Consider the following 15,042-nt stretch of genomic DNA (forward strand, 5'->3'; position numbering starts at 1 on the left):
GCTAGGGTGAGGGCAACCAAGCATGCGCATGGAACTCGTGCCCGCAGTGTCCCCAGCCCCGCCCCCCGCCACCAAGGCAACCACCCGGTTTCCCTGTACCTCTGCACAACCTGATGTCAAAAATGCATGTAAGATTCTACCTCAATGCAGTCCTATACTAGTCAAGTACGGTACCAACGAGCGCCTGACGCGTTCATACCTTGCTTTCATTAGGCATACAACCGCAACACGGCTACAGCCAGCGCACCTCATTCTGTATCGCCAACCGTGTGCTAACCAACGCCAACCCAACTTCCCTCATACATTGCCCCCGCGTCCCGCAATCCCTGCCAACTCAATCGCGTTCGAGGCAGCACGACTGATGGCGGCATGTGGAGTGCGTGCATGTGCCGCTCAATGGCAAGGGCCAGCCCGGATGTGAGCGTCGCCGGTACAAATGCGGGGTCCGCGGGCACAGCTCTGTGCGCCCACCGAGAGCTGCCCAATGATTATAAGATATGTGCCGCGCTTAGCTACCAGGGGAACCCCTGTTAGCTACTGCATGCAAGTACCGCATGCAGCATGCGCAATCCCGTGTCATGTACGTGTTACTTGCTGTATAGTGGTGAAAAATGTCCGTCAACGATGCCTCCTAGTGCACCCTACAAATGAAATGCTGGCCACGACAACAGACACACATGTTGTTCCAAGAAGCTGTGCCGAGATCAAGCCCTCCAGCCTGGCCGCGCGCCGATGCACCACTGCCCAACCGCAAGCCCGCAACCGTGTGCGTTGCATTTGCATCAGTGCAACTATCCCTCAGCAACATCCACGCATCAACGTGCAGCAACCAGCGACTGCAACACGATGGCAACTGCACTACCATAGCAGTGGTTGGGCGCAATGCTTACGTACCATGCAGCGCTACCCCATGCACACACAAACACACATACACACACACACACACACATGTGGTTCTCTTCTCTTCACTAACGCCCGTGCATCACACCGCTAAATCAGTGTATTCTTGTCAAGCGCAAGCGCCTCGCAACTGCCCCTCTTCACCTGCTCCATCATAAACAACCCTCTGCTGCATCATTTGGCCGCATGGGATCCCGTCTACTCCCCAGCCGCCCCCGTTCCCGCGGCCGCCAGCAGCGCCGCGGCGGTCCGCTGCGGCCCCTCCGCCACCTGCCCCGACCACATCGGCATCGACTCCTGCGGCCCCTGCGGCTGGTGCGGCTGCGGCGGCGCAGGCCGTAGCAGCAGCAGCTGCAGGGGCCGCGTCGCGCTGCCTGCCCGCCGCGGCCACCCCCCACGCACGGTTCCCTCCAGCGCAGGCAATCCCGATGATGGCAGTGAAGACGGTGAAGACGGCTGCTGCCAGCTGGATGGCCGCGCCCCTGGCGAACCCACCGTATGGGCGTCACTAATGTCGGGTACGCCGCCACCGGGCAGCCCGCCAGCTGCGCCGCCCTCCGCAGTGCTAGTGCGCGGCTCATTGCTCCCTGCGGCGAAGGCCGACGCAGCCCGCGGCTCCCTGGCTCCACCACCGGCGCCGCCAGTGCCACCGGCGACACCATCAGCATCAGCGTCCTCCAGCAGCAGGTCCCAGCCGCAGTCCTGTACCGCCGCCTCGCCACCGCCGCCGCCTGCAGTCCTGCACGCGGTTGAGGAAAGCGTACAGAAGGCGGCGCCGCCACCGCCAACGGCGCTGCCCGACACCAGCAGAGTCGTCAGCGCAGAGGCCGTGGAGAACGGGCCCTCCCCCGGCGCGGGTCCGGCCACAGCGAGTGCAGCAGGCGTGGCCAGCCCGACGCCTGGCCCACTGCGGTCGCAGCTGCTGCTGCCTGCCGGGACCCCTGCAGCTGCAGGCCCCTCGACCACGGCGTGTGACCCAGCCTGCGCGTTTGCCTGCGCCTCGGCCTCTGCGGCGGTCTTGGCGGCCGCTGCTACGGCCGCTGCTACGGCCGCTGCTACAGCCGCTGCCGCCTGCTCCGCAGCGAGACCCAGCGGCGAGTCAGGAGAGAAGCTCACGCAGCCGGGCCGCACGCAGTGCCCGTGCGCCATCAGCGCCAGGCCACGGCGGCCGCTGCGGCCGCAACCTACACTGCCGCTGCCGCTGCTACTGCCGACGGCGGCGACCGCGCCGCCACCGTTGCTGCTACTGCCGACGGAGGCCCCGGTGGCGAGGCAGTAGCCTCCCAGGCTGCGGCCAGGCTGCGGCAGCACCACGGGAATGGAGACGGGCGGCGGCGGCGAGGGCGCCCGCAGCCACCGCGCCGCCGCCGGCGATGCTACGCCCCCTGCCTCTACCGGTTCCTCCTTGCCTGGAATGGTGCTACTGCTGCCACTGACACCGCGCACGCCGTTGCTACTGCCGCCCGTCAGCTGTGACAACGGTTGCAGGAAATGCGGCCCGGAGAACGGCAGCGAGGCGGCCAGCGTGTGGTTCCCTGGACCGCCGTCGCCGCCTAGCATTATTAGGGGTAGCGGCATCAGGGTCTGTGGCGGCGCCACTGTGGGCTGCGATGGCAGTGACCGCGGCAGCAGGTGGCGGTCATGTGGCGGCACCATGTGCTGCGGCTGCTGCAGCGAATGTGGCGGCCGCGTCGGTGACGGCCGCGGCTTTGCATGCGGCTGCGGCAGGGATACAGGGTGCGAGGTGGCGGGTGGGTGTTGGTGGTGGCCAGCCATGGCGCCATGGCCGCTGTCGCCGCTACGGCCGTCACTGGCGAGGGTTGTGCGCGGGGAGGCGGAAAAGGGGTACGCCGTGCCCGCGGCTCCTGTGTTTGGGAATGCGGGCGTTGCAGATGTCAGGTACAGGCATTTCATGCTCATGACAGTCAGGTGGCTTCTACTGCTGTGCTGCACGCGTGCAAAGCGGCCCCTGGCGCACATCACAGTGCGTTAGCACTTCTGCGAGTCAGTGCAACACGCCATACAGCGGCCGCGCGCCCCCACACCTGCCAACGTGCCCTCCCGTGCCTGCTCCGCAGTCATCAGCTGGGGCGGCAGGGAGTTGAAGCTGTGGTTGCCGGCCCGGCCCCACGAGCCGCTGGGTCCTGTGCGCGGCGGCTGCTGCGGCTGCTGCGGCGGCTGCAGCTGCTGCTGCTGCTGCAGGGGTTTCTCGGTCTCTCTGCTGCTCCTGCCGCCGCCACAGCTCCCATCATCATCTGTGTTTAGTGTGTGTACAGCCGCCCCTGACCACGCTGACTGCAGGAGCATGAGTGCGGACAGAGCCGGGCTACTGGTGGCAGCCGCCGCAGCCGTTCGTGCCGACTGCCCCTCCACCGCGCCGGCGCCAACCTCGGACGCGGCCGCCTGCTGCTTCTCGTCCGGAGCCAACCTACCGGTCTCCACACATGCAGCAGGAAAGCTGTGGCTTTCTCCAGCAGTTTCACCCACCACTGCCGCGGCCGCGCAGGCCGGATCCAGGGCCAGCTCGGCCTCGTCAGTATCCGGCTGTAGCAGCAGCAGCCCCGGCAGCGCTACTGCCGCTCCACCCGGTGCTGTGAGCCCATCCCTGCCACCGCCCTCTGCGCCACCAGCCAACGGCCAGCTAACGCTGGAGGGGCTGTAGCTGTGGCCAGTGGCTGTGCTGCTGCCATACTTTGCGCTGTGGGCTGCGCCTCTGACAGCTGCAGCCAAGGTTGGTGACGTGGGCGGCGAGCCCACCACGTCCGGCGGGGTGTCCGGGGCCTCCTCTGGCGCGTTCACATCGTCCGCTTCCGCCTCCCCCACCTGCTGGACCAGCAAACCTCCCCCGTCCTTGAGCCCCAGGTCCCCTGGCGGCGGTGGAGGCAGTGGTGGTGGCTGTTGCTGTTGCTGCTCGGTATCGCAGTCGCAATCCAGGTCCAGAGCCTCCATCCCGCCAACGCTACCGAACACGCTCCCCTCGCTCCTCTCGTCCTCCCCCTGCCCCTCCTCCTTCTCCCCCTGCCTCTGCTTGCCCCCTGGCTCCTCCTGCTCCACCTCGTCCGTCGCCTGCGGCCCCCGCCTCTGACCGGCCTCATCATCCGTGCCGCCGCCGCCGCCGCCGTCGCCGCCATCGGCAGCTGCCGCCCGCAGCGGCGCGAGGGCGGCGAACAGGTTCCGCTGGGCCCGCGCCGCCACGGCGTCAGCCAGATGCGCCTCAGGCACACGGGCAGCTCCCGCCGCCGCCGCCGCCACCGCCGCGGCCATAGCCCCGAGCCCCGGACATGGAATGCCCTGACGCTCGGGGCCTCCGCCGTCTGCGCCGCCGACGCCAGCATCGGCTGCCGCCGCACTGGCCCCGTCAGCAGCGGCCAGCACGGCTGGTGTGGCTGCGGCGGCAGGTCCAGCAGCAGCAGGAGGGGCAGGCGCAGGCGGCGGGGCAGGCCTGTCACAACCGGCGCCGGCGCCGACGCCGACGCCAATTCCAACCGTCTCTGGGGAGGATGAGCGCAGCTGCATGGACAAGAGCGACTTGCTGCGCGGCGGCAGGCACGGCGGCGGGCCGCTCACCCGCGCCGGTTGCGGCGAGCCCTGCTGGCCGCCACTGCCGCCGCCACAGCTGCGGCCGCCGCCCAGCAGAACGAGGAACCCAGCGCCGCCGCTAGCAGAGATGTTGCCGGCGCCGGCGATGGGCAGCTGCTGGAGTGCGGGCAAGCTGGGCGCAACAGCGGGCGGCAGGTCCGGCAGGGGCGGCAGGGGTGCCGGCATGAGGGGGCAGGCCGCGGCCGCCGCCAGCCGGTCAAGCCATGACGCGGCGGGCACCGCTGCCGGTGATGCGCCGCCGCCTGCGGCCTCGACTGAGCGCTCGGTAAGGGTGCCGGTGGCAGCGCTGCCGGCGGCAGCGCCTGTGGCAACGCCAACGGTAGCCACTGCAGAAGCGCCTGAACGACCAGTGGCCAGTGACGGCGCGGCGGTTGTGCCCGCCTCTGCCGCTGCCTCCTCTGGAGGTTGCGGCCGAGACACTGCTGCAGCCGCCACCTCTGCCGGCATCAACACGCCCCTGGCCCCGCACGCCTGCTGCGCGTGCCTTAGGGCCGGCAGCGTGCTCTCAGGAGCTCCACAGGATGCTGTCTCACGTCCGCTCCGCCAGTGACCCTCGCCGTCACCAGGCAGCCCCTGGGTTGCGCCGCCGCCAATGCTCGCTCCGGGCCGCCTGGCACCCGCGGACATCGGCGAGCGCGGCGGCCGCCCTGGAGCCGGTGGTGCTACAGCCGCCGGTCCTGTCCCGCTGCTACAGCCGATCGCGGCGCTGCTGCTGCCGGCCCCGGCATCAGCAGCAGCAGCGGCGGCGGCGGCCGCGGCGATGGCGATGGGGTTAAGGCTGATCTCGGGGCCACGCCGCGGTTGGGCTGCTCCCTCAACAGCTGCCGCGACCGCAGCCGCGCGCTGCTCAATCGCCTGCTTCTGCTGCTGCGAGGCAGTCCTCATTCCTCCCTGTGCCTGCTCTCCCTCGCAGAGCCAGTGGTCGAGCGAACCGACTTCGGCGCCGCCGGTCGGAGCCATGATGTCGCTTGGCGATTGCGTGCAGTAGTCAAGCAAGAATGAAGAGGAACAGAAGGCGACTAGCGGATCTCCGTAAAGGCGAGTGAGAGAGGATCAGAGCGGTGACGGGGCTGCTCGCAAACCTTGCCGCAAGTGCAACTGCGCGTCGCAAGCCTTCAACAGCTGGGCGCTCCGGTGTGCATTGATACCATGTGCTGTTTGCAAGGTACTCGGGGTGATGAGTTTTGCGCCGTCGGGCCAGGCAAGCAACTGGTGACAGTCTGCTGCAGCCTGCATGCGGGAGGCAGCCCGCGGGTCGCCGAAACACCCGCAAGCCCAACCCAACCCAGCCGCGGCGGCTCTCCAAAACCCGCCCGCACCCTTACCCGCACGGCCGCACCTGCCCTCACCTTTGTCAAGCGCTGACACGGCCTCCGCACGCACGGCATGCGGGTGGAGGTGCCATGTCGGCGGGCGTGCGGCTGCGCCTCCGCGAGAGAGAGGCACAATGGCACACACCGGCAGGTTCACGTGCGCCCCCCTGCCCCTGCCCCTAGGGACAGGACAGGGGCGGGCGGGCGTCCTTGCTGGCCTGTGCCGCACAAGCTGCCGCCGCCGCCAGCGCCGCGGCGAGTCAGCGGCAGCAGCCCTCCCGCCGCCGGACCAGCACCCCGGTCCGCTGCTATCTGGACGCTGCCCAGATGCCCCAACCGAGTCAAGTCAGTGAAATGCGGAGCAATAGTTACGAAGATGACATTAACAGTGTTACAAACAATGCCCGGAAACCTTACCAGTGCCTTTACGTTCCAGCGCATGTAGTGTGTGCGCTTAAGTGCAGCAACCCTTACCCCCCAAACACGGGGGCTGATGCCGCTTTCCTGCCGATGAATGATGCCCCTGTGCCCCTGGATGCCCGATGCCGCTCTTTTGCAGTCGCCTGCAGTGCTACGCCTAAAAGCTACCCACGTCAGCGTACGGGCGCATGAACACCGTACCTCCTACCTGCCCAGCTCTGCCTGCTACTCATCCCGCCACCCACCACACACGGGGCACACGGGACAAAATGCCCTGAGCATCGGGGTACTCGCATTATCACAAATAACAGATAGCGCCACCACCCGGGACCGCGCTCACCGGATCTGTTTCAGGCGGCATCTCTGCCAAAGTTATGGAACCACACGCATGACCCGCTGCTCGCCATGTTGCAGCCGCCTCACGCACATTTGTATGCACCAAGAGCCCCTCCCTGCCTGCAACCCATCACCACCAACAAACTCCTATGTATGAAAATCCACAGACAACACGCCGGGCACCCGCTCCATCCCAGCTTCCTCATGCCCTCATACTACTTCACCCCGGCGCCTCGGTCCTTTCGCATTCCTCATCCGCCGCGCCGCATGCATCCCCTGACCCACGCATGCTCAACGCAACCCCAAAAAAGAATCCACACATGCACACATACGCTCTGCCTGTGCTCAGCCACCGGCTTACGCATCCGAATCCTCAGCGAACGCGTTGCTCCCTCGCCGCCGCTCGCTGTGCGCCGCCCGGCTGCGCGCCCTCTGCAGCGACCGCATGCGCGCCTCGAAGCTGTCGAGCTCCGCCAGTTCCCCATCCAGCACCGCCTGCCGCCGCTCGTCCTCCGCCGCCGCCTGCGCCGCCGCCTGCGCTGCCGCGCGCGCCGCTGGCGTCTCCGCCGCCTCCGCCGCCATGCGGTCGTACACGTGGATGTACGTCTTCTTTGGGAGCGGGATGGGGCCTCCGCCGCCGGCTGCGGCTGTCGCCGCCGTCGCGCTCAGCGTCGCATTGAAAGGGTTCGCCGTCGCCGCCTGCGCCGCCGTCAGCGGCCCGCCACGGCCGGTGTACACTGAGCCTGCAGGCAGCGCCGTGGATGGCCGGGGCTTGCCGCCGGGGTAGTACGACATGGAGCCACTGCCGCCGCCGCCTTGCGCCGAGCCCGTTCCCGAGATCCTGGAGCCAAAGGTGCCGTCCCGCCCAAGCGCGCCGTAGTAGCGCGAAGCCGGGTCGCCTGATGGCGGCGCAATGCCGCCCAGGCGGCCGCCGCCGCCGCCGCCGCCGAAGCGGCTGCCATCCTGCGAGTCGCCCAGCACGGAGCCGGACCCGTAGCCGTTGTGCGCCTGCTCGGCCGCGGCCACGGCGCCCAGCTCGGCGTAGGCTGAGCGCGGGCGGATGCCGCTGCGCGTGTACCTGGACGCCTGCTCCAGGCGCTGGCGGCGGAAGGTCTCGCGCTGCTGCTCCGCCCAAATGTTGTGGCGCGCCTGCTCCGTCTGCCGCTCCGCGGCTTTGGCCATGTCATGCTTGGCCTGGATGAAGTCCAGCACCTGCACCCAGCAGCGGGATGGGAGCAGCGGACAGGGCGGCGGCGGGTGAGACTGCTGTCATCTTTGCCCAAGCCAAGATGGGGGGCCCAGTTGCGCCGTCCCCTCCGCCCAACGTGGCGGCCCATCCTCCGGCAGCAGCAGCACACGCCACCCTCGCCCCGCTCACGCCCGCAGCGCCCGAGCCCCGGCTTACCACCTCCACTTCCGCCCTCACCCCCTCCCCGCCCCCACCCACGCACACACCTGCATGTGCCGCGACACCTCCTTGGGGTCGTTCTCAAAGAAGCTGACCGCCGCCCACTTGCTTCCGCGCGGCACGTCCGTGGGGCGCACGCTTCGGCAGGCCGACACAAAGTTGGAGGCGTGCGCCACGGTGCCCGCCTCCCAGGCGCGCGTGGCACCGATGGCCGCGGGGTCCGAGCTGATGAGGGAGAAGCCGCTGATGCTGGATCCGTTGCCGGTGGCGGCTGGATCCATGCCATCGGCGTAGTCGGAGGCGCGGCTGGAGGAGGCGCGGCCGCGGGCGGTCAGGCTGAGGCTGGCGGCCTTGGAGGCGGCCTGTGGCAGGCGGTGGATGCCCGCGCGGGAGTGGCCTGTGCATCTGTGGAAGGCGGCGCCGGCAGAGGCAGAGGCGAGGAGGGTGGAACCGGGAGAAGGAAGGTTAGTGCTATCGGCGAGGAAGGGGAGGGTGACGAGGCTGTTGGCAGTACAGGAGTCACGGAGCTGCCATGCTCCGCTCCACAACACGTGCCGTCTGCCCCGCCCGCCCGACGCAGTGCCCAACGTCTACTCACAGGAAGTGGCCCACTCCGCCGCGTCCATAGGCATGAGATGGAAACAATAGCGCTGGGTCCGACGTGTGCTTGATAGTTAGCAGGTCGGTGTGCAGCAGGTTTGGGCTTAGCGGTTCCACGGTGAGCGCCATGGTCCCACCCTGCGAAGAGCCAGGTTGTAAAGTGCCGATGAGATAAAGTCCCCGTTTTCTATCCGGGCTTAGATACTGCGCTATCCAGGACGCCAATAGCAGCGGGTGCGGCGCAGAGCTCTCCTCTGAACTTGTAACCCGCGGCCCAAACTTCGGCAATGCAAACCCGTTATGAGGTACTTTCAATACTAACTCTAGCAAATAAAGCTTGCCCACCTTTCCCCGCCCTGGCCTTGCCTTATAACGAGCACAATCGAATGATGACGATTTGGGGCGCGAACACTTCTAAGTTGTGAATGACACTTGCAGGCTAGACTAACGACACAACAGCTCAAGCCGCGTGTTGGCCAAAGGATGCCAGCGCCGCGAGTTTAGTTGGGGTTGCTAACTTACAAGTCACAGCAAGAGGTGGTTGCGTAGTGCGTAGTTGCTATGGATTAGGCAGTATAGATAGTAAGCTGGTTGAATACAGGGCAGGGCGTTTGGGTGGAGGACAAAAGAAAGCACATCCGAAGGGCCTTTGATCGCATTGCCCCTCATCCCCTTCACACGCTGCGTTGCATACGATTCGACGCAATTTTATGCTTCGAGGCATATCTACACCGTGTCAGAACCACCTCGTGCCGAAACAGACCTCAGTCGGGACTCAAGGCCCCGCGCCACACTTGCAACAAGGGCGCGGCAGGCTTTTGGCATTTAGCTTCGATGATGTCACAGATGTCGTAATCTTACCAACAAGCAAGGAGCTTGCACTCAGGCTTCCACTCTAGGCAGCAGCACTCTGCGCGTGGACAATCCAGCTGTGAAAGCCATGTCGCTGGAAGAAGAGTTGTCCGATGCTGCTGATTTTGTCCAGGAGGTGCGGAGGGGAGGGACGCGGGGGCCAGGCACAAGGCTTCTTGCCATGCGTCGAGCCTCGCAGGGCCTCACATGTGGGTGTAAGGGTGACAGTGACGCCCAAATCGTCCCATGAATTAGCAGAGAGGCGGAAACCTTTCACATTCAGCGCCAGATGTGCCAGGAGTGATTGTGAATGTGCCGAGCCGCACTTAGCGCACGCAATTGTGGGCAGAACCTGGCACCAAGAGTTTACTGGATGTGGGCATGATTTGTGCATGCGACAGCAGTAAGGAGGGGCCAGTCGGGCTTGTCGGGGCAATGTGCCGCGCCGTGGTGGCGTCGCACCGCGGACGTTACCCACCCTGTCCCGCCCTTCGACTTGGCGCGCAATGTGCAGGATGACACGTTCGACGTTGATGAGGGTACCTCCGAAGATGAGGTGGAGCGGAAAATAGCCGAGGAGCATGTGAAGTACAAGGAGGCGCAGGCGAAGCGGCAGGAGGAGGTAAGCCCTCACCGGTAGTGAGGGCGGCTCCGCTTGCCCCGCGCGCAAGATGACTGCACAGTTTCTCGTTGCTGCGCAAGTGTGTTTCTATGCCACGAAATCACGGGCCTAAGCTGAGGTACTCCACAATATGCCGCTTGACTGCGCTCGCTGTGCGTGCGGCTGCACAGGTGCGCGCCAACCGCTCATGGAGCGCGCCGCCCATGGAGTCGCCGCGGCCGGAGCAGCAGAAGGAGCGTGAGCGCGAGCGCCAGGCGCGCGCGTCACAGCATGACGGTGAGGCCAGCGGACGTCAGCCAACGCCGCGGGGCCTGGGGCTTGGACTCCGCAAGTGCTGGTTCGCCTGCGCCTTGCAGCGCTGTTTATGCCCCTCAATGACCGTACCAATCTCGTCTGCCTGGCCCAAACCTCGCGTTCTTCATGCAAACGTCCATATGCACTCTCGTGCTACCCCTCCACGCTGCAGCTCCCGACCCCGCCCCGCGTGCCGAGTACGAGCCGCCACCGCGGCCCTACCTGCCGGCGCAGGCCAGCGGCGGCGCCGGCAACCTGTCCTACCTGTCGCGCCCGCAGAGCGCCGAGCCGCGCGCGCCGTCGCGGCTGTCCAGCAGCGGTGAGCACCCAGCCTGTATGTGTGTGTGTGTGTGTGTTTTACAGAGCACAAGGGACGGAAGTGGTGTGTGTGTGTGTGTGTGTTTTGCATCGCGCCTTTTCTGTGAGTGGCATGTGCGGGTGGCCGACCCAGGCTTCAGGAGTTCTAGCGCTGATAGGCGGGGGGCAGCCTGTGGATCGGGTCCAGACGCGTTGTGTACCCGCTGGCAGCGCCCCTGAATCCTCCGTGCTTACATGCTCTTGCAGGCAACCGCGGCGGCTTGGGCAGCAGCCACCCGCCGGCCTCGCTGTCGGGCATCGAGGAGGAGGCGGGCGAGCCGGGATCGGGTGGCACCGGTGCCTCCCGCCAGGCCTCAGACGCAGGCCGCAGGACGTCCGGCGCCGGCCGCGGGGGCGCGGAAGACGAGGGCGCAGAGGCGGAGGCCTCGGCGGCACCGCCAGTGGAGGAGGAGGAGTCCCGGGAGCCTATGCCAGAGCCCAGCGGCGGGCGCGACGAGGGCGAGGAGTCGGGCACGCGGGGCGGGGAGCCGGCTGAGGCGGAGCCCTCCGGTCCGGAGGAGCCCGAGGCGGAGGAGGTGGCGGAGGACGGCGCCGGCCACTCCCTGGGCGGTGGCGAGGGCAGCCATGGCGAGGGCAGTCACGGCGCGCTGGCCACGTCCTTCTCGTTGCGGCCGCCGCCGGGCCAAGCCGTACTGGAGGAGGAGAGCTCGGCGCCGCCTCCCGAAGAGGAGGACAGCGGTGGCCGCCGGCCCAGCGACGGGCATTATGGGCGCGAGGGCGCTTCGTCCATTGGCGCGGGCTCGCACCGGACCGGGCCGCCGCCGGCGCCGCCCGAGCCGGCCATGGCCATGCGTGGCTTCGTGGAGCCGTTGGAGTACGAACGGTCGGAGGTGCAGGAGGAGGAGTCGGCACCGGCTAAGGACGAGGAGGAAGAGGAGGAGGAGAAGGAGGAAGAGCAGGAGGAGAAGGAGGAAGAGGAGGAGGACGCGTATGAGGACGATGCGTTCGAGGACGAGGGGGCGGATGGGGAGGAGGAAGAGGAGGAGGAAGACAAGCCGGTGACGCCGCCGTCGCCCGTCGCCGCGGCGTCGGCAGAGGCGTCCTATTCCAGTGCGCCGCTGGTGGCGCCGCCGGCGGCTGCCTCGATGCCGCCAGCAGTGCCGCCCATCCCCAAATTTGGCGCGGCCGCGAGCGGCGCGCAAGACGACGAGGACGATGAGCAGCTCTTCCGCCGCGCCGCCGCCGCCGCCAACGGCCGTGCCGGCAGCAGTCTCGCCGCGTCCGCGGCGGCGGCGCAGCCGCCGCCGCCGGCGCTTGCGGCGCCAGAGCTGCTGCCGCCGCAACAGTTCGCGATGCAGCTGCTGAAGCACGATTTGGAGGTGCTACCACAGCACCACAAGGCCGCGGCGGACGCGGCGGCGGCGCGGCGGCGGCCCACGTCGGCGCGACCCGCCGGCGCCGGCCTGGCTGCCTTTGGCTACCTGGGCTACCACGTACCAGAGGACGGCCTCACGGCGCCGTCAGGGCCGGGCTTCCGGGGCTCCAGCGGCGGCGGCCGGCCCGGCTCGCCGGGGCGCGAGGGCTCCGCCGGCGCGGCCGGGCTGGCGGCGGGGCCGTCGCTGACGACGATCCGGGTGCCGGGGGCGGAGGGCGAGGGCGAGGAGGGCGGCGTGGGCCGGCCCACGTCGGCGCCGCACATGCGCCCGGAGGCCGCGGAGCCCGCGGCCATGGCTGCCTCCAGCTTCATCGGCGCCACTCGCGAAATGCGCGCCGGCCGCGGCCTCCCGCCGCTGTCGGGCCAGGCCCCGGGCGGGGGCAGGGCCGGCAAGGCCAGCGCCGGCCGCGGCAGCGGCGGCGGCGCAGCCGCGGCGGCGGCCGCCGCGGACGGCGGCAGCCCGCCCACCGAGGCGTCGCTGTCCGTGCTGGACGAGCAGGAGGCGCACGCGGCGCAGAACCGCATCAAGTTTGACGTATGGCTGGACGCGCTCAGCGGCAACCACCAGGCCGCCGCCGCCCCCTCCAAGGCCGGCGGCACCGGTGCCGGCGACGGCGCGGGTGCAGGCGGCAGCCGCCGCTCGCGGCCCATGACGGCGCCCGCGACTGGCCGGCGGCGGCCGGTGTCCGCGCGGCCCGGCGCCACCGGTGCGCCTGTCGGCGGCGCCGCAGCGGGCGTGTACGGCGTGCAGCCCTACACCGTCAACGTGCCCAAGCCCATCGGCCGGCCCATGTCCGCGCAGCCGCACCACGGCCGCCCCACCTCCGCCGGCCGCGGCGGCGCGCCGCCGCCGATGTTCTCCGGCCCCGTGGACGTCCCCGACCGCGCGCAGGCCGCCGCCATCGCCGACATGCCCGTCACCGTGCAGACGCTGCCGCCGGGCGCACTCGGCGTCGCCGTCGGCGGCGGCACCGCCGCCGTGGAGGTGGCGGGCGTGCCGGTGAGCGTGTACGTGGCGGACACGCTCAAGCGCATCATCGAGGCTAACCGCTGGCTGGCGGCGCTGGGCGTGGCGGGCAAGCGCTACCGGCTCAAGGACCGCTACAGCAACATGACCGTGCAGCTGATCGAGGAGATGGCGCCCATGCAGTACGACGCTCACGCGCAGCACACGTACGGCGAAGAGGCGGCGCACGGCCACCACGGGCACGGGCACTCGCCGTACGTGACAGATGGCGCTGGCGGCGGCGGTGGCGGCGGCGGCGGCGGCAACGTGACGGTGTTGAAGGAGCTGACGCTGAAGCAATTCCTGTCCGGCCACTCCCGGCTCAAGCAGCAGGCCAAGCGGCTAAGGCAGGCCGCACCGCCGCCACCCCTGCCGCCTCAGGGCGGCGGGCTGGGCCTGACTGACGGCATCAGTGCCGGGCCCTCGGGCGCGCGCACGCACAGGCCGTTCTCGGCCGGTCCCAGCGGGCCGGGCGCTGGCGCCGGTGGCGCGGGCGGCACCCGGTCGCGGCCGGTGTCAGCCATGCCCTATGGTGCCGGCGCTGCAGGCAGCCCTGGCGCAGCGATGTACGGGGGCGGGGGCGCGAGCGGTGGCGGCGCAGCGGCTGCGCAGCGGCCGGTGCGGCCCAGCAGCGCGAACCCGGCCTACGGCCGCACGCCGCAGTTTGGTGGCGCCTCGCCGCCCGGCGCGCCCGGTGGCGCCGCCGGCTTCTCGGGCCTCGCGTCCAGTAAGCGCAATAACAGCGGCGGCGGCGCGGGAGCGGCGGCGCCGCCGGCGCACTACCGCACCGCCTGGGGTGCCGGCGGAGCCGGAACCGCAGGCAACAGCAGTGGCGGCGGCGCGCCTCTCCCATACATGGTGCGCTCCGTGTCGGCACGGCAGCAGGGGGTGGTGGAGCATGAGGACGACGAGGGCGGGCTGGTGGTGGAGGCGGATGAGCGCGGCGACGTGTCGCGTGCGGTGCGGCAGCAGCTCGGCGGCGCGGCGGAGTACTGCCAGGCGCGGCGGGCGGAGATATCGCGGCTTCGGAATATGCCCTTCGCGTGAGCGGGGTGGTGTTGGTGCGTTACTTGTGAGTTTGGTAACGAGTTAGTGTTGTGGCCGGCGGTGCAACCGCAGCGGCGCAGCAACCTATCGCTTACTATGGTCTGAGGCGGACGGCTGCGTGTGGTGCGTGGAAGGAAGGGTCCTGCATGCGCGCAATGAATCCTTATGTGCCGGGCGGACCGTACGTCCTTAGTAGCCCTGGTTGTGGGTGCCGCTCTGGCGACGCATGTAGCCAAGCTCATGCGGGCGGCAGGGAGGAACGGGCTCTGCATGAGAGCCCGAGCGCGCGGCAGACAGGCCTACTGTATCCCTGCAGAGAGATGGGATGGCGTGAAACACCGCTGAGCCCTTCGACATTCATAGCATCAAGTTAGCCCAGATTGCATTCGTAATAAAAGGACGGACCTGCTGACGCGCTAGCCCAGTCTGAGTAGAGAGGTGACCAGCTCGCAGGTGGCGCAGCGCGATGCGCGTGGCCTATGATGCACAGCAGGGGAGAGCCGTGCTGCCAGGCGCTGCAGTCGCGCAGGGAAGCAGCGCCTGGGCGTGTGGAAGCAGTGATGTTGTGTGTACCGTAGTGCATCCAAGCGTGCACAGACAGTCCAATGTAACACTTCGCGTGTGAGCATACATATCCCGGCAGAGTGGGCCACTCGGGCGGGACAGGGCTGGCCCGCAAGTGGCCTGTGCCGTTGGCCAGTGCACACGCGCGTGCAAAGCCTGTGATGTGTTGGACGTAGGCGGCAGTAGTGCGGCACATCACCACAGCCACGTGAGAGCGGACCCACGGGCCCCCAGGAAGGCTAAAGGGGGCTGGATTATGTGCGGCGTGGATTGGCATATGTCGCTGCGGTGTTGACCCAGACGGAAGGGCTCCACATGTGATCTTGA

The 15,042-nt window shown here is 68.5% G+C and overlaps 3 protein-coding genes across 3 annotated transcripts; 1 reads left to right on the plus strand and 2 right to left on the minus strand.

Annotated features, from left to right (window-relative positions):
* Positions 1–22: 22 nt before the first annotated feature.
* Positions 23–5,638, minus strand: CHLRE_01g009765v5 (uncharacterized protein). Its single transcript, XM_043058277.1, has 3 exons — positions 2,946–5,638; positions 1,396–2,765; positions 23–1,221 (listed from the first exon to the last, which is right to left on the minus strand). The coding sequence occupies exons 1-3, from the start codon at positions 5,383–5,385 to the stop codon at positions 1,099–1,101; spliced, it is 3,933 nt and encodes a 1,310-aa protein (XP_042928191.1). The 5' UTR covers positions 5,386–5,638; the 3' UTR covers positions 23–1,098.
* Positions 5,639–6,182: 544 nt separating this feature from the next.
* Positions 6,183–9,148, minus strand: CHLRE_01g009800v5 (uncharacterized protein). Its single transcript, XM_001700207.3, has 4 exons — positions 8,944–9,148; positions 8,576–8,715; positions 8,025–8,382; positions 6,183–7,781 (listed from the first exon to the last, which is right to left on the minus strand). Exons 2-4 carry the CDS (start codon positions 8,704–8,706, stop codon positions 6,927–6,929), a joined length of 1,344 nt encoding a protein of 447 aa, XP_001700259.1. The 5' UTR covers positions 8,707–8,715; positions 8,944–9,148; the 3' UTR covers positions 6,183–6,926.
* Positions 9,149–9,278: 130 nt separating this feature from the next.
* Positions 9,279–15,040, plus strand: CHLRE_01g009850v5 (uncharacterized protein). The gene is made up of 5 exons (XM_043058278.1): positions 9,279–9,565; positions 9,944–10,051; positions 10,222–10,327; positions 10,518–10,664; positions 10,910–15,040. The coding sequence occupies exons 1-5, from the start codon at positions 9,518–9,520 to the stop codon at positions 14,149–14,151; spliced, it is 3,651 nt and encodes a 1,216-aa protein (XP_042928192.1). The 5' UTR covers positions 9,279–9,517; the 3' UTR covers positions 14,152–15,040.
* Positions 15,041–15,042: the final 2 nt, after the last annotated feature.

The sequence above is a fragment of the Chlamydomonas reinhardtii genome, chromosome 1 (assembly GCF_000002595.2).
Source record: "Chlamydomonas reinhardtii strain CC-503 cw92 mt+ chromosome 1, whole genome shotgun sequence".
NCBI lineage: Eukaryota > Viridiplantae > Chlorophyta > Chlorophyceae > Chlamydomonadales > Chlamydomonadaceae > Chlamydomonas > Chlamydomonas reinhardtii.